The 25,643-nt window shown below is 38.0% G+C and overlaps 1 protein-coding gene across 6 annotated transcripts in view; it reads right to left on the bottom strand.

The window, feature by feature from the left end:
* Positions 1 to 6,759: 6,759 nt before the first annotated feature.
* Rab3-GEF (Rab3 GDP-GTP exchange factor) overlaps positions 6,760 to 25,643 on the bottom strand; it is a 28,813-nt gene continuing 9,929 nt past the window's right edge. Inside the window, exons 4-32 of one of the 6 annotated variants that reach the window (XM_066391161.1) lie at positions 25,423 to 25,603; positions 25,184 to 25,341; positions 24,928 to 25,062; positions 24,760 to 24,875; positions 24,526 to 24,707; positions 24,398 to 24,468; positions 24,233 to 24,347; positions 24,067 to 24,102; positions 17,173 to 17,264; positions 16,927 to 17,122; positions 15,988 to 16,872; positions 15,689 to 15,934; positions 15,515 to 15,583; positions 14,849 to 15,049; positions 14,603 to 14,793; positions 14,358 to 14,553; positions 14,150 to 14,308; positions 13,909 to 14,097; positions 13,766 to 13,853; positions 13,584 to 13,714; positions 13,394 to 13,534; positions 13,086 to 13,337; positions 12,794 to 13,033; positions 12,465 to 12,737; positions 11,450 to 11,617; positions 9,859 to 9,867; positions 8,730 to 8,802; positions 8,603 to 8,649; positions 6,760 to 7,743 (exon numbers count right to left, since the gene is read on the bottom strand). In XM_066391161.1, the coding sequence (XP_066247258.1) occupies positions 7,234 to 7,743; positions 8,603 to 8,649; positions 8,730 to 8,802; positions 9,859 to 9,867; positions 11,450 to 11,617; positions 12,465 to 12,737; positions 12,794 to 13,033; positions 13,086 to 13,337; positions 13,394 to 13,534; positions 13,584 to 13,714; positions 13,766 to 13,853; positions 13,909 to 14,097; positions 14,150 to 14,308; positions 14,358 to 14,553; positions 14,603 to 14,793; positions 14,849 to 15,049; positions 15,515 to 15,583; positions 15,689 to 15,934; positions 15,988 to 16,872; positions 16,927 to 17,122; positions 17,173 to 17,264; positions 24,067 to 24,102; positions 24,233 to 24,347; positions 24,398 to 24,468; positions 24,526 to 24,707; positions 24,760 to 24,875; positions 24,928 to 25,062; positions 25,184 to 25,341; positions 25,423 to 25,603 (5,350 nt within the window). In that variant the 3' untranslated portion in view covers positions 6,760 to 7,233. Of the gene's footprint in view, positions 7,744 to 8,166; positions 8,267 to 8,602; positions 8,650 to 8,729; positions 8,803 to 9,858; positions 9,868 to 11,449; positions 11,618 to 12,464; positions 12,738 to 12,793; positions 13,034 to 13,085; positions 13,338 to 13,393; positions 13,535 to 13,583; positions 13,715 to 13,765; positions 13,854 to 13,908; positions 14,098 to 14,149; positions 14,309 to 14,357; positions 14,554 to 14,602; positions 14,794 to 14,848; positions 15,050 to 15,514; positions 15,584 to 15,688; positions 15,935 to 15,987; positions 16,873 to 16,926; positions 17,123 to 17,172; positions 17,265 to 24,066; positions 24,103 to 24,232; positions 24,348 to 24,397; positions 24,469 to 24,525; positions 24,708 to 24,759; positions 24,876 to 24,927; positions 25,063 to 25,183; positions 25,342 to 25,422; positions 25,604 to 25,643 lie in introns of all 6 variants that reach the window. The other 5 variants (XM_066391165.1, XM_066391163.1, XM_066391162.1 and 2 more) reach the window with 5 other exon arrangements.

Genomic DNA, 25,643 nt, shown 5'->3' with positions numbered 1-25,643 from the left:
ATATATGCCGAATTTTATAGACTCCTATAAAACGAATCTCGACTCGACCAATCGAAACTGAGAATTCCTTAATTTATCTCTGGATGATGCATGTGTGCTGGATATAAATTTCGGATCCATAAAACTAACCTTTAGAACCAATCAGGAAAAACTAGAAAATTAAAACTTGAACCATCTCAACTGTCGAATCCCCAGCAGCTCAATTTGCCTCAACATCTGCCCCTCCCCTAGTTGCCAGCTCTTCCTCCGGTAGTAGCCCTTGCAGTCTCCTGGTATAAAGAATTTGAAGTCCTATATGCCAGTATCGACTCCTTGAAATCTCCTCTCACTGAAAAAGGAGAGGCAGTAGGTGGAGGAGGAGGAGGGGCGACCTTCTCCCTCCACTCCTCCTCTGCGCTATATTTGACATGGAAAACAATATTTGATATTTCACTATTACGTTGCAGCGGTTGTGAAGTCTTCATATATATTGCATGAATTTGGTTATGAAATATTGAGGATTCGGGAATTATTTAGAGAAGTAGATGTAGCAACGTTTGTACTCAAATAAACGTCTTTGTCTTTTCTTAGCGTTTTTGGGTTTGGCAGCTGCGGGACACTGAGTTGATTACCGTTCTCGTTTCAATGATCTAGTGACGAGGCAAATGCTTTTTCGCCCTAAAAATCCCTTTAGAGATGCGAATTTGAAGATACTCTTAAACCACTTTTGGGTGTTCCCCAGTACGTTGTATGGCTTGAAAACTGAAGTTAAACTCGAAAATGTTTCCCCAATATAAAACCTAAAACTAAATATATCGAATTTGAACTGTAATTCTAAAAGTTCAAGTAGTAACCCGAATGCTCTTAGAAAGTGCATCAATCGTCAATATTCCGCTCGCATCCCTCAGGCTCTCCTCAAACTTCCTACTTGGGTAAGAAGTTTTCTGGGTTCAAATCCTGTTTTCTATTATATTGAAAAGCTCCAGGCAATTTGCAGACCTTAATTGCAGTAACTAATTAAAAAGAAATTAAGTACTATTTTCCATTGTTAATTTAACGTCTTTTCTCTCTATTGTCGAAAGAAAAAGTAATTTCGTCGTTTCGACGACTTTGAACCTGCACCTATGAAATTACGCCTCTAACTCAAAAATTAATCAAAAAACCTTTGCGAATAGAACGTTATTGTGTGAAATATCCATGATGATTAATTATTACAAATATGGACATACAATTTTTCCCATTTGTTCCCAACTTATTTCTCTTTGAATTACTGTGAGCGCATAATTCAATTTCTCAGCTCAAAGCAGTATTTTACGAGTTTTCTCGGTAAAGTATAAAAGTTTTCTAGTCTGAACTGAAATGCCGCAGGAAAGTTCCCGGGCAAACAATTTTTGCATCAATTTAAGCCTTAATGCTTTGTCCTCGGTTCCATTCTGCTTTGACTTAAAATAATGCGGTCAACTCACATGGCGGAATGAGGCCTTTGCAGGGAAGATCTCGATCTGGTAAGAAGATATCGATCAAGCAGGAAAATACATGTTTGCGTTGTAACGTCAGACTTGCTTATTCAAAGTAATTTAATTGGAAAACTCAAAGAACACAATATTACGTTTTTTCAAAGCAAGCTTTGTGTCGGGAACACACCGAAGGAAAGTTTCACTAAAATTGTTCCGAGTTTCTATTTTGTTCCCTTCTCGCGGCTTTATTCCGCATTGCCTATGCAAGAAAAGTGGGCTATATGGGGTTTCGAGTTCTGGGAACAAAAGTCATATTGCATAGCTGAAGAGATGCAATATGTAAGTTTCCTCATTTTGTTGCAAGCGGATTATGACACAAAGAGATGGTTGTTTTGATGATGTGCTTGTTCCACTTTCGACTTTTCAAATTCAATATGCAATATACGGTTAAGTAACCTGCTCAAATATTCCATACGTCCTGGAAATCAATTTTGTCTCCCAAACGAACTTTATACAAGAATGTAGTTTCCCTGTTCTTTTCGGCGTCTTGATCAGGTTAAAACTTTTGTCTATCGCTTAAAAGTTTCAGTGGGGTCAAGATGTTAGCAGCTTCTTCAATAAGGCTTTGCTTTTTCTATCGCATTAATTATTCGTATGGGAATAAGATTGTTTTGAACTTAATTAAGACTCTCTACGGTTCGCTTTCTAAAGCATGATGAAATTATCAGAACTCATGGAAATCATCCACCACCAAGAAACTCACGAATTCCCCGAGCAGCTGAAATGATAGGAATATTCTAAATAAAAACCTTGCATTCGCGTAATTAAATACAATATAGAGTGATTCCAAAGTTGGGGTTACCCTTTCGTCAGTGAATAGGGCTTCAAAAAATAAGTTTTTTTTTCTTTTGGCGCTTTTTCGAAATATCAGCATCAACGGAGATACAGGATCAAAGGTTTCAAAGTTTTATTTAAAAAATTAAAATTTATTAATAATTGCCAAACCACTTGAAATAATTAAACAAAATTTTGTAGGCATTAGTGATAGTTAAGTTGCATTGGAACTATCACTTCGATGATTTTTAACAGAAAAAAAGTTGAAATAATTGTTGAGTTTTGACTAAATTTCTAAATAACTGAACTTACTTTAAAAAAATATGAAAATCAAAATTTAATTTAACTTAAATAACGTGTTCAAAATGAACTCCATTTTGTTCTATGCATAGTTGAGCGCCTTTGATCAAAAGTTCAATAATTTTAAATTTTTAATTAAAACAGCATTTAATTTTAGGCGTGCATTAAAACGGTTTTGATTTTTTTACTCGAAAACGGTGCGTCATACCAAAAAATAATAAAAGCTTTTCTTTTTAGAATTGAATAAGAAATTCAATAATAATTTTTCTATTTAGAAAAATCAGTGACTTACTATTTTTTTTTCAAAAACATTCAACAACTTTTTTGTACGCACACTACTGGTAAACCCAAAAATTATTTTATTTATTAAAGAATTTCCCTCCCGCGTAGTTATTGACATCTACAAATTTTTTTAAATTATCTTAATTGGTTTGACAATTACTAATAAATTTTAATTTTTTAAATAAAACTTTGACACCCTCCATCCTCATTAATGTTGATATTTCGAAAAAGCGCCAAAGCAAAAAATCTTACTTTTTGAAGCCCTATTCGCTGGTGAAAGAATGACTCCAACTTTGGAATCATCCTGCATAAGGGAGTAATGAAAGTTTTCCAAAGTAATGTTCTTTTTATAATTCGCTTTTAAGGCTTCAATAAAGAGAAATTCAAAGGCAAAGCTTAGTGATTGGATTTCGAAGTTTTCACCTTCAAGCCTCATCTATTGCTATCAGTACAATGATAGCCCTCCTACCTCTATTTTGTTTTCCCAACTTGAAAACAGAAATATCTAATTGTACATCATTCTACATCCTCATAGCGTTGGTCCCAGCATACCCCTTTCCCCAACTCTGTGATTTCTAGCTGATCAATTATGAATAACCACGATTCGATGATAAAAGAATTATTCACATCTAATACCGCCAGCGTACAATTTTCGTTCATCATCAATCCTCATGACTTTTTCAATATAAAAAAGAAAACTTGGAGCCGTACTGGTTGCGTGAAAATCCCCATTTCAATTGAATTACTCGTGCCACTCTAATCTTTATGAGATGCTCGTATACTTTTGCAACAGTGCTCTCCAAACATAATGGTATATATGTATGTGCTAAGAGAATTTAAGGGTTTTCTTGGCTTGTTTATGAGAACCAGCGTTGCTACTTTCCGTTCACTGGGAGTGTTTCTTACACTCCCCTTCGAGCCAATTTATTTATGAGATTTCTGATGTGGACAGATCAAATGGCATTTTTTTTCTTTTTTCATTAAACCTTTTACTTTCATTCCTTCATTTTTTTCCCTTCCCCTTTTCCTTGGCAGTATAGAATTCCCATTCTATAGTTGCGCTGAATACTCATCGGTTTTCCTCAGTGTTCTCTGTGGTCTCTTTGAATCTTCTGCGTCTACCAGTACGATTGTTTGCTTTCCATCATCTTACCACGCTTTCTGCTCTACTTTTGTATGTCCCTCAACTGTTAGCTGTTCATTGTTAGTGTTTCGTAAATCAGCATTTACGGTTTTTTTGAATTTATTGTAGTTGAAAAGGGCTTTTTCTTTAAACTCGACTCTCCTCGATTGTTATGACTTTTAAATATCATGTTTTTTACGATTTTGTTTATGTTTCCTAGATATAACTTTTTCCTCTGTACTCCGTACACGCGTAAAAACTGTTGGAGCACCTCGTCTAACATTTTTGTTTTTTCAAGAAGTTGGATGGCTCGCAAAATACTTAAAAACGTTTTTCCTCAAGTCTTTTTACTTTCTACTCTTTTCTAATGGCACAACTCTTAGGTTTTGCACTGGAAACATAAAGTTCCGATACCTCATTTGAAAGCTTTTTTCATTCTCCATTCAAAACGTTATGCTACAAAAGTAAGCCGCAAAATATTTTTGCGGATTGATAAAACCTCTACTACAAACAAAACTTCGCAAAAAGAGGTAGGGCCCATTTACGGAATTTTTGATTGTTAGTGTGTGTAAAAGTTTTGCGAGCTGTTCCACTTTCCTTTTCAACTACCGCAAACAAAGCAGGTTTTGAAGTTGCCACATCGATTGAGCTACTGAATTTAGCCCAAATTACTGTACCACCCTCTACAATAAAACTAGAGTTCCATGGAACAGCAGGATTAGCGAAGCGAATTTATTCCCAAATAATTATTTCTAAACATGTTATATCAGATATCATTACCAGTAATTAATAATCCATCTGAATTTCATACAGATTAATTAGATTCAATCAGACAGACTTCCAAGTTAAAGCGGATTATACCGAGTCAATATTGAAACAAAGCCGGTAGCACTTGAGGAAATTATGCACTTCGTTGGTCGTATTGACTTGCAGTAACTAAAAGCTTGTTAAATTCTCAATTAATGTTGACTACTCAGAAAGAAATTCAAAGCCAGATCTGAGCGATTAGTGTGCAATAGAGAGAGACCCTGAATGCGGTCAATGAAACTGACACTAGAAGTTACGAAAATTTGTTAAGCGGAGATTAAGACCCTCTTTATGGCAATTTTAATTTTGAAAGATTAAAACTACGTAATGACGTAAAAAGAACTGAGAAATTAGCGGCTTAGGCATTAGAGAGTTATTTCGTATTCCGGACATTTTTCATCTAGACATTTTAATTTTCGACGAGCGCAAAATGGGGCTTATATAATATGACAAAAACTAGAAATTACGAATGTTTTAGGCTAATTGCTTGCTAAATTAGAAATTATGTCTCCGCCTTTGTGGTAGCGTGACCATTACCATTTAAATTTGAAAATGTTCATTCACAGAGAATCAATTTATCTTATCTAGATAGAATTTTGTGAATTATTGCCGACAACGTCCTGATGGATATAATCGACTCAACATCCCTAAACTCCTCTATCGACAACATATTATACCAGACACGTTAGAACCTAGTTGAATGAGGCCCTATCTCATATTAGCCGAGAGTCTGCGTTAAAACGATTGAAACTAATTGACTTTGTCAAGTTCACAGCAGTTAAGACTGTCTATATGCAAATAAGGGAATAGTTTGGAAGCATTAGCATGCAAAGCACCACAATATCTCGGAACTCAGATTTGCCTAATTAGCAACGAAGCCGACTTGGAAAATAAAATTCGAGTTGACAAATAGCTGTGAAACGTCTTGTAGGAAATTGGATTGAGAAAGTGATATTTGGCCGTAGAACGGATTTCTGGGTTTGTCCCCCATCGCTGAAATCTGCTTATAAATGTTTAAAATCACTGCGAAAACTCCCATAAATATTCAAAGTTAGTTATTAGATTTAGAAGGTTCGTGTCGTTCGTCAATAATTACCAGAGATGGCTTTAAAATTTTTTTGATTTAGCATTGGGCCTAATCAATAAACCTGCCTGGATAGCTCTAATTTTTACCAATAGCACTTTCCTTGATAGACAGGACAAAAATTCAAGGATATAATTCCGAAAGGCTTGGCGAGTAAAGATTTTTTTTTTTCAATTACCGAAAGCAAATATTTTGGGACATTTTATAATTAAAAAATTTTAATATAAAATCTCGTATGTTCATAAGCTTAATGGGTCACTAGACCTGATTTCGGTCCCTTCTACAAACAAAGCGAAAAAGCCCATAACAAACATTATTTTATTATCTACTCTCAGCACAATAAAACCCATTTTTTGAGGGTAAATTACGTTCTTTTTATTCCCGATCCTGAATTGAAAGCTGGATATCCAGTTAATATAATGAATGTTGCGCATTGCCATGGTATATGAAATTTTGGGTTGTGCAAACCTAATAGTTACCCCTCTCCTGTATGAAAATAAGCCAGATATCTCTCCGAAACGAACCAAATTTATCAAGCTGATTTGAAAAGATACAAAGGAGTACTTGTATTCAGGAGTAGAAGCAGCGAAGAAAAACTGATTTCGGGGAAGGAGTGTTTTTAATAATTTAGAACTACCGGGGAAAGCAATCCACGTCAATGCCTTTTTGCCCCCTAATAGCCAGATCCTTCTACTATATGAAGATAAATTATCAGCCACCTAACACACTGAACACTACGCAATTAAAGATGCGTCTATATTTCATGGTGGTTTCATTGTTAGTCCATTAGTTCAGGTGTCTGTGATCAGATCTACTATTTTTAAGCCCGATTTTCAGTCTAACTTTCAAGAATGGGGAAATAAGACGCTTTAAAGTCGTATTTAGTATATGTATTTTATATTACACTTTTTATAAAATTTAAAATATACATCAACCACGTAAATAGCCAATAAAAATAATTACAGATATGTTAATAGCCAAAAACATAGAAACTATTTTTCAATCCGAATTAGTTATAATTGTATTATAACTATGACTTTACTATACTAAATATATTCGAAAACAGGCACATAAATGAATTATTAAACCCAGTATTATAAAATATGCCTATCTAAAATTGTCTATATTGCTTTATTTAGTTTTCTCATTTAACTGCACATAAATTACTCAGGCACAACCAAACTCATCATTTATTATATAAATTGTAACAAAAGGAATTTCCATATAGTTGAGACACATTTATTTCTCTAAATTATTACTTTCCAATTCTCTAAAAACACAGAGAAGGTATGTTAATTCCACGGAAGACAGGAAGGCCTCACACACACTGTAGCGTAATACAGAGGTATCGAATACCGTCTACCACGTCACTTATTGCGAGGAGGAGGAGGAGGGGGCTGCCCCAAGGGAGGCCCCAGTGAAGTCTGTCTAAAGGGCAGGGAACTTCTACTTGGAACTGGGGGAGGTTTGATAGGGACCGGCACTGACATTTGGGATGTCAGGGTCTTAGTGCCTGGAGGGGGCGCTGGCGGGGCCACTCCCGGAGGGAGAGCCGGAGGAGGGTAAGACGGAGGACCTGCTATAGGAGTTATGGGGCTTGGGTCAGAACTAACAGGAGGTGGTAAACTAGGTTGAGGGCTTGGAAGAAGTTTTTGAGGCTTCGGAGACTGGTGAGTGAAGGTTAAGGGGTGCAGTGAAGGGTCATCCGCTTTGTTTAGAATGGGGTTGGTTCTGGACGAGTTGCTCTGCTGTGGTTTTGACTGTTGGGGTTGTGCATGAGACGGGGGATGAGGAGGCATACAGAACTTATCTTTTCCAGTTTTTCCTGCGGCTACGTAGGAGAAGACGCAGAGTACCGAGTAGCAGATTTGATCGGCCTGTGGAATAACAAGAAGATTAACTCTAGGTTTCCAAATGTTATGTCAATGTCCAAGAAAGATATACATCCTACTTAATGAACAGAGAAATTTAAACAAATAAATTTGAAAATTCTCTCCCTCCTTTAGATGATTATTAATTTGGTATGATTTGATGCTAGCAACATCCGATATCACGATACATAGCAGATACTATAATGTTGCACAATTAAATTTGCAACTAGAACCGCATCGCAGTAAATTACCTGCATCGGGCGTATTAATGGTATAATAGAGCCCCAAAATAAGTCTGCTTGGAATTGATTAAACGATTATAAAACTCCCTTCCCTCATTACCTTGAATTACAGTTTAATTGCCTGATGAGCAGAAAATAATTCAAAATGGGAATAAAACGATAAATAAAAAGTAAAAATTAAGCTTACACATTAGGCCACATTATCATGCTCCACATGCCATTTTATTTAATTCTTCTGCTAAATGTGCTGCAAATAATCTATGAAAACAACGTAGCAGCTGGGTAGCCTACAACATTAAAGACATGCAAAATAAATAAATACAAAGATAGAGACTTGATAGATTTCAAACGAATTTCCAACCTGATGATTTGAAATTTCAAAATATTTATAACAATTTTTCATTGATAAAATAATGTTAAAATATGTATTATATTATAACTTAAAATCCATTATTCGACATGATGAAACTTTTTGAATCTTATATTTATTGAGTTGTAGTCGTCAGATCTCAATTAAATAAAAATCTACAAAACAAAATCCATATTTAAGCATGCAGCTTATTTAAATAAAAATCACTTAGCATACTAAAAATTGTAACAAAATACATTACGGGCAAACTCACCATTGGTGACTTGAATTTTCTTTGAATCACTTGTCTGGTTTTGGGATCTATAAAAGAAGCAAATTTGTTTATATGCAAACAGGATAAATGTATTTCACGAAAACATACAGCCATTTGCAGTACTTACTGAATTCTTCTATAATAAATATGCTCCCTTTCTGAGTATAGCATTTCCTAATATGAGATATCCGAACGAAGAACTGAAAAAATTTATTATTTAAGTACAATGTTACACTTGACTTCTTTCAGTTATTTTAAAATTTAAGGTTTCTTATAATCCCATTCTGCCGATAACCGGAAGCAATGTATTACAATAACTTTCCATAAGATCATTGATGTTAACTTTGCGACTCGCTTCAATATAGATTTATATAGGGTAATGCAAAATGTTCACAGAATTCGAGAGCACATTCTACATCCAGAACTACGAAAAAAAAACACTGTAAAATGAAAGTTCGGCGAAGTTTGAAAATGTTTTCCAGTATTTTGTTTACAGCTCCAGGTCACATCATATTTAGTTCGCATTAGTTGTTTGAGGAAGCCTGACCTAGAAACAACTCAACATTTGGAGTAACATTTACTCCAAGTTTGAACAAAATATCTCATAAACTCTAGGAGCTGCAAAGAAAATACCAGAAAATTTTCCAATCTTTAGCAACCTGCATTTAATTTATAAAAACGTTTTTTCGTATTTTTGGGTGTAGACTGTGTTAGAATTATCAGATTTTTTCTGTCAATTAATAAGAACTTTTGGAAAACTTTTTTGGTAGGTTATTACGTATTTGAGGCATAATGGTCATTACAAGCAACTTTGTCGTTAAGATACTGAGTGGAAATAGAGTCATGCACTATAATTAATCGCCATCATGCTAAAAGCTCTAGGCAACTTTAGAGATGGTTTGAAAGACCTAGTTTCGGTAACAGAGCGTGTATTTGGTGTTAGTGGTGTTAGTGTGACATTAAATATATTTGGTGACGATATGGTGCAATTAAAATAAACAGTGTTAGTTGCCATGCGAGAATTCCCGCAGAAAGCTGCTACAGTTTACATCTATGTTGTCTCAACATTGGTAAATTTTGCAATTTAAACTGCTTTGATTTGGAAAAGGTATTTTGTTTAGCGCAGTTTAAACTTTGCGAAGTATTTTTGCACTCTATTAGTGCAACGTAGCGGAAATCTACAGGGAAAGCGGCTAACTAAACAAAAACTATGACTAAAACTAACGACCAATTTTAATAGACCATTTTCAGTATACCTCGAAATCCTGCAAGCAGCAGCGTGTCGACGTGGACAGAGGGACGAGAAAAAATAATAAACAATTAGTATCTTTTTCGATGAAATCGGACCATCTCAAAAGTTCCCATTAAGCTCTTACAAGCTTCCTTGAGGACTTAGGGACTCTCAGAAAAAGCTTGTTAAAGTGGTCCTATGCAGGAAAAACCCACATTTCCTCTAGAAAGCTGTTTCAGTTGTTGACCACTCATTAAAGAGAAGAAGAGTAAGAAATAGGAAGAGAATAAAAACATCGATAAGCAGTAGTAAAATATATCAAAACCGTTACAATTCATTTAATAAAAAGTGGCACATCGAGCTGCATGCAAGATCAACAAGTAGTCTTTAAACAATTCATCGTGTTACCTTTACAACACCAAAGAATTTATTGAATAGAAGACTTATTTTTGGCGAGAATCAGTTTGGAATTTTTAGCGGTTACACAAAGGTAAGTACAATTCATATGAAGTAAGAAATAAAATTACAAAAGAGAAATATGCGGACAAATTTGCTTTTTGGTTATTTTAATGATTACAATTAATTATTACAGATAAACAGGGAATTAAGTAATTAAGATATAATGAAACGAATTAAAAAAAAAAAAGGTTTGGCTTTGAAATGTGAGTTATTATTAATATTTGTTATCCTTACATTTTCAAACCAAATTTAACCTTTTTGCTTAATTTCTTCAAATATATGCTTTACTTTGTGCCTATTTGTACTCAGTTCCATTCCCTATGATTCTCTAATTATCGATTGCAACTGGCAAAACAGCCGCAAAGCAAATTTGTTTTGCAATGTTCCCTTCGGTAACTTTATTATTTACTTAATTGTACCTACTGTTGCGTAAATGTTAAAAATTCCAAATTTAAACCAGAGAATTTATAATATTGTCTTAAAGAAAACAACGTAAAACCTACACTAATCAAATCTTAAAATATGTAGATTCTGGTGGAGAAAAAGAAGGATTCTTATGCTATTCTACAAAAACTATGAGAGTAAAGAATTATTTTCATGCCAAGTGATGCCTGTACAAATTTTATTTTTATAGAATGTCTGCTTGGACGCAGGCAAATAAAGAACAGCTATAATGTAGAGTGGCGCAGCAAAGAGGAAAGTTTTGAGTGGTCCTTGCACAAAATGATTGCACATCACAGGGCAAAAACAGGTAACAACAATAAACGGCGTCCAAAATTCCAAGAAACTGCTATTACCATTCAAAAATTGATTTATATAGAAGGAATTTTGAAGACCTAAACGCCAAGTTTTTAGGTTCGGTCTCAGGAAAACACCTGGCATATAACAGGCGATCAATAAAAAAACCACCCAGTAGGCAGTGAACCATAAAGTTAGGGCGTTGATTAAGTCATTTGCCATTTACCATCAAACATCCATCCATATCCAAGACAATCCAAGATATGCCTCTGATATTCCAATGCCTCCTTGAGGCTTTTTTTAATGATCACCCTATATAATATATTTTGGCTTTTACTTAAGCAGAGATATCAAATTAAGTACTGCTTCGAGATTTTTACTAACGACATAAGCAACTACAGATGAAAAATTGATCATACCTTGCTGTTTGCGAAGAGGAGGCCCACGCCCTCCATGCAGACCTGCAATAAGCCTCCTTCTCCTGTAGTCATGTCTTGGACAGGAAATTCACCTCCTAGTTCAGGAACACTCTGGATAGAACCACTGCGCTCTATTGCTTCTTTTATGCAGTAGTAAACTTGCTTACACTAGAATTAAATCAGGTTTGGATTTCAATTGTACTATGAAAAACCGATAATACGTTTCGTGTCTAAATTATGCCATAATTTCAGAAACCAATTTCATCACCATATTCAATGGTATCACGTGAAGGTGCAAATAGCAAATATTTTCAAACCACGATTTAAAACAATAAATGTGCAAATGGCAAGGAATAAGGATGATGTAAAAATCAAATTTACTAAAAATGTGGAAAAAAGAATGTTCTTTAATATAAAAATTATTCTATGTATGCACTATATTCGAAAGATTTCTTGGTATTCACAGATATCGAAACCGTCAGAGGTAGAATCGGTTAAGATAAGCAAAGAGGCATAGTTGACCTTTGTGTTTTTACCCCTATATATTTGTACCCTTAGAAAAGTCCATTAATCTGGTCCCCTTTTTTTCACATGTTCAACCAAGTTCTTCCTTTCAAACCGTCTTCCCCACTCTCCTTCACTAAAAATTGTCGTGTCTTAGTTCTTTCTTAAATATTTAGAGATTCGCTCTAATCATGAATTTAGTGGATCATCAATCATCACATATCTATTCTGCATTGTTGATCCGCTTATTATTTCCTTTTTTCTTAGCTTGAAAATCTATTGCCCATAACCATCGATTCCTAAATTACCTAGATATCTCTTTTTGAATAAACCATTAAGAACCCATCACATGAGTTAGAACCCTTGAAGAGGAGATAACATCCGAGACATAGATGAACCTTTAATTGATCCAAATCGGACGTTTTAATGCAGAAGTTTAATGAAGTCACGGAACCCTTAACTTCACCCTCATCTAATATTAGTTCAACAACCGGTATTGAAATTAGCTCACCTTTTTAGTATAATATTTATGCACTTGAGTCTGTCCTCCAGTCCTCTTCCATAGGCAAAGCACCTTGTTCTTCGGACTATAAGTCATGTTCACTAATCTCTCAAACCACCATCTCTCAATAATAACCCCATTTACTGATCTGATGACCAAACCATCATCTCTCACCTCCAAGAACCTCAAATCACCATTGCAGTCAATTCCATGATGAACTGTGAAGCTTTGCCTATGCAAGGAGCGAGATACTAAAGGTTTGAGGTCTATGTCATTCCCATTCTAGAAAATGTTTTACTTTACAGATCAATTTGGTTTTATGAGTATACGTAATTTACCAAATTATGAATTTGGTCCAACAACAAATTTATTTCGTGACTGTAAACTAGCCCTATATGACTCTTCCCTAGTAATCTTCGAACTTTACGTTTAATTTCGTCTTTGGTGCAGTTGAGCATCACAAGAACTGCAGTCAAGTTGTAAAGGAAAGTAGCCAGAAGCCTATCTTCTTCATGCTCCAACCTCTTCCTCTCAGTATCACTGAGTCCTTTGTACCTTTCCATCATCTCCCTAGCACCCTAAAACAGAAAATTATTCACTGAGTTCGCAGAAAATGTTTTAAATCCAAACCTGATCCATTCCAATCATATCTCTCTCCTGAGAAACCGCATCCAAGAAAGCATCTTCCCAAAACTGCATTTGATCCCACAAATTCGACCTCTCCTTGCCCAAAAGGCCTTCAAATAGATATGTCCTAACAGCATCAGGGGATGGGGAAGTTATTGTGTTTATTATTTGTCCACCATGGTAGCGGAATCCAGCACTCAGTGATGATTTACTTGACCATACACTGGAGGTTCGCTGCTTTGGTAGTTTAGGGAACTGATTATTTTTAGCATAGTTAGATTTAGGTAATAATTGAATGGTCTTAGAAGTACCTGTAAGGTTTCCACTTCAGTGTCAGAGACTGTAGATCTGAAAGAGGCTTGATTGCCTCCTCGATGGAGGTTTCCAGCGGGTCCTGTTGTAATGGATCCTGGTGAAATAGTCCCCCCTGAGCCATGTAAAGTGCCTTCACCCTATAAAGAAATGTTGTGGGTTAGGTGTTAATAAATAGTAAAAACTTACATCAGAGTCAAACGAAGTCAGCTTACTGAGTAGCAAATTCTTTTTTTGAGTAATCATGTCTTTGAATATATCAGTCGTAGATTGCTCCTTCTCGGAGTCTACTTCTTGAATTAATCGCACCTCTGGAGGTTCTGCAAGACCGTTTATGCCATAATCACATTGATTCATTAATTCTGAATTACCTGCTTGTGACGACTTTCTGCTTTCAGTCTCCCAATCGGAAGACTGAAGAGAATATCGAGGACTCTGAGGAGATTTCGGGCTTGAAGTCTGCGAGTTTTATTGCAAGTTTTAGTGTAAATTAACAGATTTCAGTGAATTTTACCTGAGTGATATCAGATGACAAGGCTGCATCTCCAACATCCTTTGTCCAGTAATGGGTGTGAGCAATTTCCTGCATTTGGAAAACAGAAGCTGTACCTCCTAAACCGTAATTACCATAGGTGACTTCTAATCCATGTTGAATGGCTTGTAAGAGCTTTAACATTCCTTTCCAAACTGACTTTGAAATGCACTAAAAGCAAACGTTTGCAAAATTTTTCTTTATTAATTCATTCATTACTTACCACATCATCAATGTGATCATCCGGGGCGATTTTCTTATCCAGAGTTTTGTTAATTTTGCTTAAAACATAGTTGCGATAAGTTTCCTCCTCCATCAGCTTCTTCAAGCGATTTATCTTCAACCAGCCCACACCTTCTCCTTCAAGAGCGTTTGTAACAATCTAGAAAATTTTTATTAGTACAAATATTTTGATTTAAATAACTTCTTACATCTTTAAGAAAAGCCTGATTGTCACTATTGGTCGCAGTTTTATCAATACTCTGCCTCCTTTGCATTTCATCTTGTCTTTTAGGAACATGCTTAATCAGAGGACTTTTTTCAACAATTCCTTTAGGACCTCGTTGAAAAGGACCAAACAAGGATGATTTAACATCTTTTGGTTTCTGCGAGGGTAGTTGGTCCTGTCTAAAATTCATTCATTTCTCAAGGTGTTAAATATGTTTATATGAATTACCTGACGTTGTCCTTTTTGCTTCCAAATAGATCTGAAAACATGCTGGTGGTACTTGAAGCTATCCCATTCAAATCTGATTGTATATTAGAGAAGAAGTCGCGACTGGCACCTGCCAGAGCGGAAGGAGCTACCAATGAGGTAGTACTGCTGGTAGACTCACGTCTTGACTCGTTTCTACTGAAAGAGTCTCCCTAAAAACCAATAAAAAGAAATTAAGACATCTTATATAAGAATAATTCAGCTCACCCTCAATAAGCCCTTCATAGTGACTGCCTCTTTGGCACTTTTAGTGAGGTCTCCTAAAGTAGATTTACCTACGTAAGTGAGGTCATCTATAGTATTCTTACTCATTGCAGTAGCGGTTTTACTAGCTTCCAAAGCAGATTTGCTGGCTTCTTGAACACTCTTAGTGGCTTCTTCAGCAGCTTTTTTAGCTTGAGAAGTCAGCTGAGAAGAAAATTCATGATCTGATATAGATAGAAGTATTATGACTTTCAGAACCGCTTTGAAGTTAAACGCGTAGTTATGTGTTGAGGGTGTGAAGTTTCGAAAATAATAACACCCAGTATAAAAGTTCCTACAGGAGTAAATTGGTTTTCTTCATCGAAGTGAATGAATCTTAAGGCCATCATCAAATATTTAGTTATTCTAATTTTAGATACGTACTTGCGATTAAGTTACTGGATAGAATGACTACAGAAAAATATGGAAAAAGTTTTACATCAGTGCTACAGCTGTAGCAATATTTATATAAAATTAGTGTTCAGGTCTCTTAGTCTGCGAATAAATTAATTTATATCCTAAGACATTTTATAAAACTAATTTCTTTAATTTTTCTACTATCTTTAATCCCTGATTTAAAAATCCACCTGCATTTGTGCGCTTAAAAGCCCAAAAATCAATACAACAAACCTTGTCAAAGGGAGCAAAAATGTGACTCTCTTCTGCTTCTGTCAGCTTTTCTTTCGCCTGAGATTTCAACTAAAAAGAAGAGCATTTGACTTCAATCCAAATTCCTCTACTGATCCTCAACCTTGCTCATACTCAAATTTATTTTTCAACCCTAAAATCGTCTCAAATACTCACTTTGTCCATCTGAGCGAGAATCCCATCTTGGCTGCTCTGTCTGGTCGTTTCTCGAACCAACTCTTTGGCCTCTGAAGCAAATCTTTCGAACAAGGAACCTTGCGAACCTTGTCTAGTTAGGCTACTAGTACTACTAGCCGAGAGAAGAGGACCAGGACTTCCAGAAGAACCTGTACTTGATGTCTTTGAAAACACATTACCAATACTTGGTTGTTTCTGGAGAGGTGCTGGTGTCACTGGTGGTCCCTGGAAAAGCACTTTTTTAGTACGAATTATGAAGGAAACAGAGTTAGCACTACTTTTCTGCTGCTGCGGCGATTATTGTTAACTCTATCACCCTCCACAGAAGAAGTGTCAGATTTCTGGTTATTATTGCTAACTACAGTTTTAGGCGTAGTGGTGGAATTAGAGTCAGATTCCTCATTTCCTACACTCAAAGCATCGTCTCTTTCCACCCTTGTAGTCTGTCTCTCAAGCCTCTCTCTCCTGTTGACCTCAAATTCTGAGTCTCGGTTAAACGACGGGGAGCTTAGGTCAGAGTCTGAGCTGGAGGAACTTGAAGAAGCAGGAGAATCAGCTCTGGCAATAGGAATTTCCCCGTCAGGGTATTTTAACTCATGTGGAGGCTTATAAATGCTGTCCGCATCTACATTAGAAGACATCGTCATGCTTTGTGCCGAAGCCTTCCTTTGATCATGATATGACAAGTATCCAGGAGATAAATCTGAGGATACCATTTCCGATACAAAATCACTGAGTGAAGAATAACTAGAACTGGTACTTTCTCCTTCTTCAGAATCCGAACCACTCTCATCAGTGGGCTGATTCTCTTGTGCCTGAATACTTCTTAAGGCACCGTTTAAGGAACTACCATCATCCCATACAACGAACTTGATAGGTTCCAGAGTGTGCAGGAACCACTTAGCTTTATCTCCGATTAGTGTGGGATCCAACACTCCAGTGTGCACCCTCTGAAAGGCGACATTTGTGGGGGTCAAAGACCATTCCGCTAGAAATTCCACTGCTTGCGTACGAGCAAATTTGTTCAAAAATTGAGAAGCTCTAGGTCTGGATCTCAAAAAGCTGTTAATTTGAAAAGCCACCACCGGCCTTGGATAGAGCCTTAAGGTTCTTGTGTGCTCAGTAAAGTTTGCCAGGAGGTTTTGCGAGTTGAAGAAACGCACCTACATTGATTTGGTCAGTGGTGTTGAAGCAGGTGATAAAATTTTGTTAAATACCATGGCTACCCTTGTTGCTACATCCACAGAATCAACGTCATTTCCGTAGATAAAGGGATTGAAACTTTGCTGGTTTGTAGGAGAGAATATTCTAGGAGTTTGAGGGGGTACTGGTGATTGAGGCGTTAGAGAGAGGCGTTGGCTTGGTATTCCTGGAGATGTTCCTTCGGGAGTTTTTGAGGCGGCAGAGCCAACTCTAGAAACAAGCAACTTGAAAATTAAAAACAAAGCACTGGATGAATTTACCCGAGAGTATTTGATGACGATGTCACACTGTTTCTTCTCGAGGGTTGAAGATGTGCGCTGTTGTTACTTGGTGTAGAAAGGTTTGACATTGCCTGGTAAAATCTGTGTTAGTTTCTTGATATTTTCAAAGGCATAACTACAGAAATTTCTTTGTATAACTACAGCAAACACTGCAAATTCTACTTGGACCGGTATAACTGAAAAGCACGATGCAGAAACAGGTCAAGTTGTGGCAAACTTTATTTCAATCGTCTTCCAGTCCAAGAATCGATAAAACCCAAGGGTGTTTTAGAGATATTAAATTTAACATATTCCGTATCAATATCCCTGATTTCTCTTCTTTTTATCTTTTTTCTGATTCCTCAATATTATTGTGGGATTTATCTTTTTATTCGGTTGTCTAGGGTTTATGTATAATTGGGATAGGGTACAATACGAAGCTTAAATGGTAACTTAATTAGTAAAAACTCGCGTCACTTAGTTCGTCGTTCACTCCGGATATCAAAGAGAGCGATTCTCCTTGTCACAAATCTTAAATATTAAACCTGGGGGTAATAAACCAGTGTCGTACCTCGAGTAGAGGCCAGCGACCGTTACAACATCTGGCTGCTGCGAGCCAGCACCACGAACCATCCTTTGTTTGAGCCCTTAGCAACCATCCTCCGGCCCTTCTTCCTTGGTTCAAACAAAGAGATGTTCGCTTTTTGGGTTTTTTCCGTGACACAGATTCTAGGAGGTTACTGGGAGAACCCAGCAACAGCCGAGAATCACTCGAACTCAGGTACGATACGCATGGGCGTAACATCGAGGTACCTCACTTTTTAATCCCCCTCGGTTCCTCAACCCTAATTTAACTAATACTATCTAACAAATATTCGGACTTTCCCGTTGGTGTCTCGATTTGGTCAGACAGTAATAATTACATTTAGAAGAGTTAGAGCGATCTGACGAGCGGATCCTACATTCGGCCATTCTGACTAGCAATCCGCCTCGGATTCGCTATCATTATCGACCCATGGCTTCATGTATTCGGCACAGGTAGAGGTGCGTCCCGGTCCTTCGTGGGTGCCCACCTTAATGACCTCGTATCGCTCATTGGGCAGAACCTCGATGACCTCATAAGGACCAAGAAATTTCTTACACAGTTTCAGCCCGCCCCCGAACTGCGTTCTTTTTATGGCCACTAAATCCCTCCGTTTATACTTTGTCGCTTTCTTCCGCCTTAAATTATATTGCCTCCTGTTTTCTTCTTGCGCCTTCAAAATTTGCTTTTTGCTATCTTCACGTAGTCTTTCCCTTTTTGCGTCGAAATTCTTGATTATCTCCTTTTCCAGCATTTCCTTAATGCGAATCTCCTCATTATGCCTCATCCGGACACCAAACAATACCTCGAACGGTGTAGCATCGATACTCCTTTGCAGTGTGGAATTCAAAGCAGTTTGCACCTTATCTACTTTGTCATACCACCTACTAGGATTTTCCATGCTCAGTTTCGTAAGGACAGGGATAATCGTGCGATTAACCCGTTCCACTTGACCGTTCCCTCGAGGTACTCCGGTGGTGACAGTGACGTGTTGGATCCCCTCATGTTCACAATAATCGCTGAATTCCTTCGACGTGAACGCAGTACCTTTGTCTGTAATTATTCTTGACGGATTTCCAAAATTTTTCTGTTGCGTTCTTAATTTGTCGATGGTTTCCCGCGACGTCGTCGACTTGGTAGTGTACAGCCAAACGAATTTCGAGAAGTCATCTACTACGGCCAATATATGCTGGTAATTTTTATTTGTTGAAGGCAGAAGTCCTAAATGGTCAATATGGTAAGTGTATAGCGGTCCTTCGTCCTTGGCTATCGGGTGCAGCATTCCCTCTTTCTTTCCTTCTTTTCTGTTTCCCAGAATGCAGGCCACACAATTCTTAATAACAGTATGAATCTTTTCTTTCAACTTCGGTATATGGAATTCTCTTTTGACGATTTCCTCCACTTTTGCAATGCCAAAATGGCCTATTTCGTGCGTTTTCTTTATGACCTCGGACTGCATCGACTTCGGTACGACTATTAATTCCAACCCATTGTCGTATTTGTACAAAATACCGTTCTTTACTAAATAGCCTTGGTAATCTTCAGTGCTGGCAATTTTCTTGACAGCCTGGACGAACTCATCTCCTTCTTGCGCCGCTTTTAATCGCCGCAGAGTCCCTTCTTCGTCATTAATTTCAGTTAGAGTCATTACGGCTGGATATCGACTCAGAGCGTCCACATGGGCCATTCGACGGCCACTTCGGTGCTCTATAACGTATGAATATTCTTCCAACAGTAATGCCCATCGTGCTACTCTCGTAGTCAAGTCTTTCTTATCCATAGTCTTCTGGAAAGCGGAACAATCCGTGACTATCTTGAAATTACTGCCTAAGAGGTAGACTCTAAATTTCTTGACAGCTTGTATCACAGCCAGAACCTCCAGTTCGTAGCTGTGGTATCGTTCTTCAGCTGGTGTCGTTTTCTTACTCATATAATATACAGGGTGGAATTTATTGTCGTCGTTGGATTTCTGCATCAAGCAAGCGCCGTAACCATACTTACTTGCATCAGTATGTAATTGGGTTTCACCATCTTGCCTGTAAATATACAGGACTGGTTCACTAGTTAGTAATTCCTTCAACGTCTCATATGCCCGTCTTTGTTCATCGCCTAACACAAATTCCTTGTTGTTCCTCAACAGATCGCTTAAAGGTTTTGCGATTATGGCATATGAAGCGACGAATTTTCGGAAATACCCCGTCAAACCGAGAAAGGATTGGATCTGCTTGGGCGTTTTTGGTTCCGGAAATCTTCTGATCGCCAATGCCTTTTCCTCAGAGGGCTGTACTTTACCATCCTCGATGATATAGCCTAGGAATTCTACTCGTCTTCTTAAGAATTGGCATTTACTCTTCTTTATTTCCAGCCCATAGTCTCTCGCTACTTGTAAGACCATCGCCAGACGCTCTACCCCTTCCTCGAGAGTGCTACTCAAAATTATTACATCGTCCATATAATACAACACAATGTTCATAGAGGTTAACTCCCGAAAAATATGGCATATAAACCTCTGAAAAACTGCTGGGCTGTTACATAGGCCAAAAGGACATTTTAGGAATTCGAACTGTCCGTTATGAGTGACGAACGAGGTATATTTTCGACTGTCTTCGTCTACAGGAACGTGGAAAAATCCATTTCGCAGATCTATCGTGCTGAAGTATTTGGCTCCTTGCAACCTATCTAGCACGTCCTCAATCAATGGTAACGGAAAACGGTCCTTGACTATTTTCCTATTGATTCTGCGATAGTCGCAACAAAGTCTCATACTGCCATCTCGTTTCTTTACCAACACTATCGGACTTGCGAAATCAGAATAACTGGGTCTTATGATTTCTTCATCTAACCACTCCTGTACTTGTCTTTCTACCTCTACTCTCTCAACGGGTGAGAGTCTCCTTGGGTTCTGATATACTGGCTCTTCATCCCTCAGGACAATCTTCATCCTAATGTCGACATCCTTTACTTTCTCCGGCGAGTAATTTTCTATCAAGTCCTTAACTTTGTTTTTGCACTCTACATTCGGTATATGGTCAATTTGCGGGTTCTCTTGATCCAGACCGTCGGCAATCTTCATCTCCATCAAGAAATTTTCCTCCCTCCTCTTGTGTATGACCACGCCTCCTTCTGTGAAACTTACATCCGCCCATTTTAATAGGTCATTACCCACAATGGCCTTAAAGTTTGAGGCATTTGTTGGTATCACGTGGAACGTTAACAATATGTCTTCGTCGTTGATCCTTGCTTCCTTTTGGAAAAATCCTTTGGTCCTCACTCTATTGGAACCTATTCCTTTTATAATTATCTCATTCCCCGTTAAAGGGATATGTCCTAGATAGTCATCGTAAGCATCGCTCCTTATCGCACTTATGTCGCTACCCGTATCTAACAGTGCGGTCAGTTGTACATTGTCGATTTGTACCTTAACGGCATTATTCGGTACGACTTCCATAAGGCGAACATTGGCACACGGGCTATTTTTACCTGCGTCGTTTGTCCTCGTTGGGCATTTGGTTGATATATGTCCAAAACTATTACAATTATAACATTTGACCCCTTTGGCTCTGTCTGGGCACGCGTTGGATTTATGTCCTTTGAGCCCGCAATTGAAACAATTGGTAGTTCTCCCCTTTCTATCGTGCTCCTCCTTCTTGATTTCCTTTTTCTCATACTTCTTCTCTGAGCTGAACGTCGGCCTTTTTGTTCTGATCTGCTCATACAATCTGACCTTATCCTTAAACTCAGCGAAGTTTTTCGCTCCATAAAGCACACATTTGCTTGATGGATCATCCTGTATCCCGTCAATAATGTATTGTATCACGACCTCGGCCTCTAACGTCGCTCGGCTTCCGATCTCACGCATGACCAATACATATTCCTGTACTGTCTCAGCAGGACTTTTCTTTCGAGACATTAGCAACTTATGAATCTGAGCACTGCTGACCTTCACTTCAAACTCAGCGGTAAGTCTTTTCTTAAGAGTAGTCCAGGATTTAATACCCTTTTCTGATTGCACATATAGTTTCGCTAAACCCGTCAACGACTTTTTCGCGAATATTAATTTCTGTAAGTCGTTCCATCGTGTGACCTCTGCTATTTCCTCAAAATCTCGGATCCACTTTTCTATCGGGTAATCATCCTTGCCATCAAATGGTCTAATGCTGTCTTCTACGTCACGAAAGGTTAACGCAAAAGGATTATTTTTTCTCGTCTTCGTTTTGGTACGGGCTTGTGGCTGAGCTAAATTTCCCTCGTCAATTTCGTCCTCCTGTCCGGATTCGTCGCTACTTTCCTGACCTCCGGCATCCTCATCTTCGGTCTCCCCGTCTTCTTGTCCCTCAGTAATATCGTCGTTGACTGACAAGTCATTCAGGAAAGAGCATACCCGATTCGCGATGTCCTCGTGTTGTCCCGAATAGTCCAAGTTTAGAATGTGACAGATCGCCATCAAATCGCTTAAGTTCAACTGATCTTCGGTCTCTGTTAATTTGGTCTGATATTCCCTTGATTCCTTGTCCAGGTTAAAACCAGGGAATTTCCTCACATTTTTTCTAGTTTGCCGACCTTGACCTTCTTTGCCGTAAACAGCAACATGCAGCGCTTGAACCGCCCTCAGTTTAGAATTTGTGATATTTTGCGCAATTTTTTCAATATCCCCCAAAGTAGTCATAATTGGGTATGGAATTGATACTAGGCCAATATTCCAAGAAAATAAAAAATGAGATACGATGCGTTTTGCTGTTTACGTAGAATCGACTTGAAAAGACCAGTCAATAGAAGAAATCGAGACACAATCGGGATTACAAAGCAATAAATCTACTAATACAGTAAAATTAGACTAACTTCTGTATCCTACCTTAACTGCTTTTATCTGTCGGTTGCGTACACCTTTTCCGCACTCCACTTCACTTCGCGGAATTAATCACTATTATCACCCTAATCTCGCACTGTTTCGTCGTTATCGCCGTCGTCGTCGTTACCCGTCTGGTATTAGTGATTTCGTCGTTATCACCGTCGCCGTTGCTCTCAATCCTGAAGTGCAGAGCTTGGTCGTCCTAACTCGTTTCCCAAATTTCGGCTGAGTCTTCTAAACTATTACCCCAAATCTCGTAAAAGTCTCCAAAATCGTTACCCCAAATCCCGGACGAGCCCCCAAAGTTGTGGGATTTATCTTTTTATTCGGTTGTCTAGGGTTTATGTATAATTGGGATAGGGTACAATACGAAGCTTAAATGGTAACTTAATTAGTAAAAACTCGCGTCACTTAGTTCGTCGTTCACTCCGGATATCAAAGAGAGCGATTCTCCTTGTCACAAATCTTAAATATTAAACCTGGGGGTAATAAACCAGTGTCGTACCTCGAGTAGAGGCCAGCGACCGTTACAACATCTGGCTGCTGCGAGCCAGCACCACGAACCATCCTTTGTTTGAGCCCTTAGCAACCATCCTCCGGCCCTTCTTCCTTGGTTCAAACAAAGAGATGTTCGCTTTTTGGGTTTTTTCCGTGACACAGATTCTAGGAGGTTACTGGGAGAACCCAGCAACAGCCGAGAATCACTCGAACTCAGGTACGATACGCATGGGCGTAACATCGAGGTACCTCACTTTTTAATCCCCCTCGGTTCCTCAACCCTAATTTAACTAATACTATCTAACAAATATTCGGACTTTCCCGTTGGTGTCTCGATTTGGTCAGACAGTAATAATTACATTTAGAAGAGTTAGAGCGATCTGACGAGCGGATCCTACATTATAAAATTTAGTTAATTCAATAATTTAAATCAGAGGCGTACCAGATGAGGGTTTGTGTCATTAACTCGAGTTACTATAGATGTCGAAGTCAGACAGGGCATCGACTTTGAGAATAATTATCTCCAGAACGAAATGGGGCCCCAAGGCACAACTTTGCTTAATTCAAGAATAAACTACTGAGGATAAGTGGTTTAAATAAGTGGTGCGCCCGATGGGTGTTTTTGGTACCGTTAACTTCAGTTACATTTCAAAAGCAACTAAGGTACTCATTCTGAGAATTCATGTACCCAGAAGAAAACGTGATTCCAATTGGTAATTAAGTTAATTGATAAATATGCTGCAAATTTAACATTTAAAAAACAACTGGCGTGTCGGATGAGTCCTCAGTTTCCTTCTGTTTCATAGTTTTTTACCAACGACTGTAGTTTTTGCACCTGCCTTCAGTTACAAATTCACATTGAAGGTCTCACACAAATAAAAGCATGTTTTCTGCTACTTGATTATGAAACTTTTCAAGCAATTTCAGATTCTACAAGTGCGGAAAAACATTGAAAAATATTTACTCCAGTTGTGCCAACTTGGTCCATAAGCTGCATTGCCTTTCGAAAGCACAAATATCTCATTAAATAGTGCGCAAGCCAATTGGGTATTTTGTTAAGTATCGAATAAGCCCACACAAGAAAAATATTGGCAATTAGGTTCATAAATAAAAAACATATGAATAAATACCTGCTTCAAGTGATTTTTCAATATTGTTCCTTCAGGTTCAGGCAGCGGCGGAATTTCTGTGGGTGAGTGCAGCTTATTGGAGTCTAAATCTACTAAACAGACATCATCCGGCAATCTAGAAATTTGTCAGTGAATTTACGCATCAACAAAACGCATAAAGCATACCTAAAATTCTTCTTGTACATTAAAAAACTAACAGGTAGGCCTATCACAAAAGGAGTTGGTGCAAGTAGCAGCTAGAAAACACAAATACAATTTTCCTCATAAAAGTTTGAAAAATTGAATTAACGTACCTGCTCAGCGCAGCTCATACACGTGGGTAAAAGGGGAATCACAGGAAACATGTATTCTAGAGGATATATCATCGTAACAAAAGCCATCACAGACATAGAGAGAGCATTGTAGTCCCGCGACTGGAATACAACCTTATTTTCTAATAATATTATCGTCAGCACTTTCAGACATGTTTCCACCCCTGAAGAATAAAAAAATTACTAATAAAGCCGATTTAAGTCTGGTTTCCCCACCTAAAAGTTCCAGTGGGAGGTGCAGAGGGAAATCTACTAAGGAGAACCTCGTGTGGCTGGGCAAAGCAAATATTAAAGGTTCGTACACGCTTGGAGATAAAACCTCCACCTCCACTCTAAAACAGAAACAGTTTTAAACACTTTTGTTGCGATGGAAAAAATCCATACTTGGTTTTGCCGGGTATGGGCACTGGGGCAGAAAGAAGCTTCAGAATCCAGGTTTCAATTTCCCTGACGTCGTGAAGAACTATAGAAGAAGCACCGTCACTAGCTTGACCAGTAAGGACACTCCAGACGCTATCCCTGAAAATATGATTTCAAAGTTCACGTCCACAACATCTTCTTCGAAAGTGTTCCTCGGCAAATTAATTACGAAAGTATAAGTTTTTGCAACCCCCAACCCCAATCGATTTCCTTTAATTACCTGGACGTCTGCTTCGATGCCCCCACTCGCCTTGGGTTTGATGACTCATTACAAGCGTCAATTAATTTCTTTAAGATAAAAAGACATTCACGAAACATCGTGAAGAAGGGATGATGGGAAAGAATACAGAGCGACGTCAGCGAATGATTTCGTATTCTCTGAAAGAAAAATTCAATTAACAAGTTAATAGGAAATTTAGATGTAATTTCAACTCAACGTAATTTGAAAGTTTAAAGTACCTGCCGTCTTCTGCTGGCCCTCGGTGATGGAGAATGACTACCCCCACTCTCAGAATCATTCCCCCCTACAGCCAACCTCGAGGAGGGCAAGTTGTTGGGTCCTATAGACTCAGAATCTCTTCTGCTCAAAGGAAAGTCCTTTTCTGAATCACTGGGCCCAATATTGCTGCTCCTATAATCACTACAATCACCCATCACTAACTACCACCACAATAAAGATT

Source organism: Euwallacea similis, chromosome 6 (assembly GCF_039881205.1).
Source record: "Euwallacea similis isolate ESF13 chromosome 6, ESF131.1, whole genome shotgun sequence".
NCBI classification, from domain to species: Eukaryota; Metazoa; Arthropoda; class Insecta; order Coleoptera; family Curculionidae; genus Euwallacea; species Euwallacea similis.
Note: the sequence above shows the minus strand (reverse complement) of the source record. Positions and strands in the feature narration are given on the sequence as shown.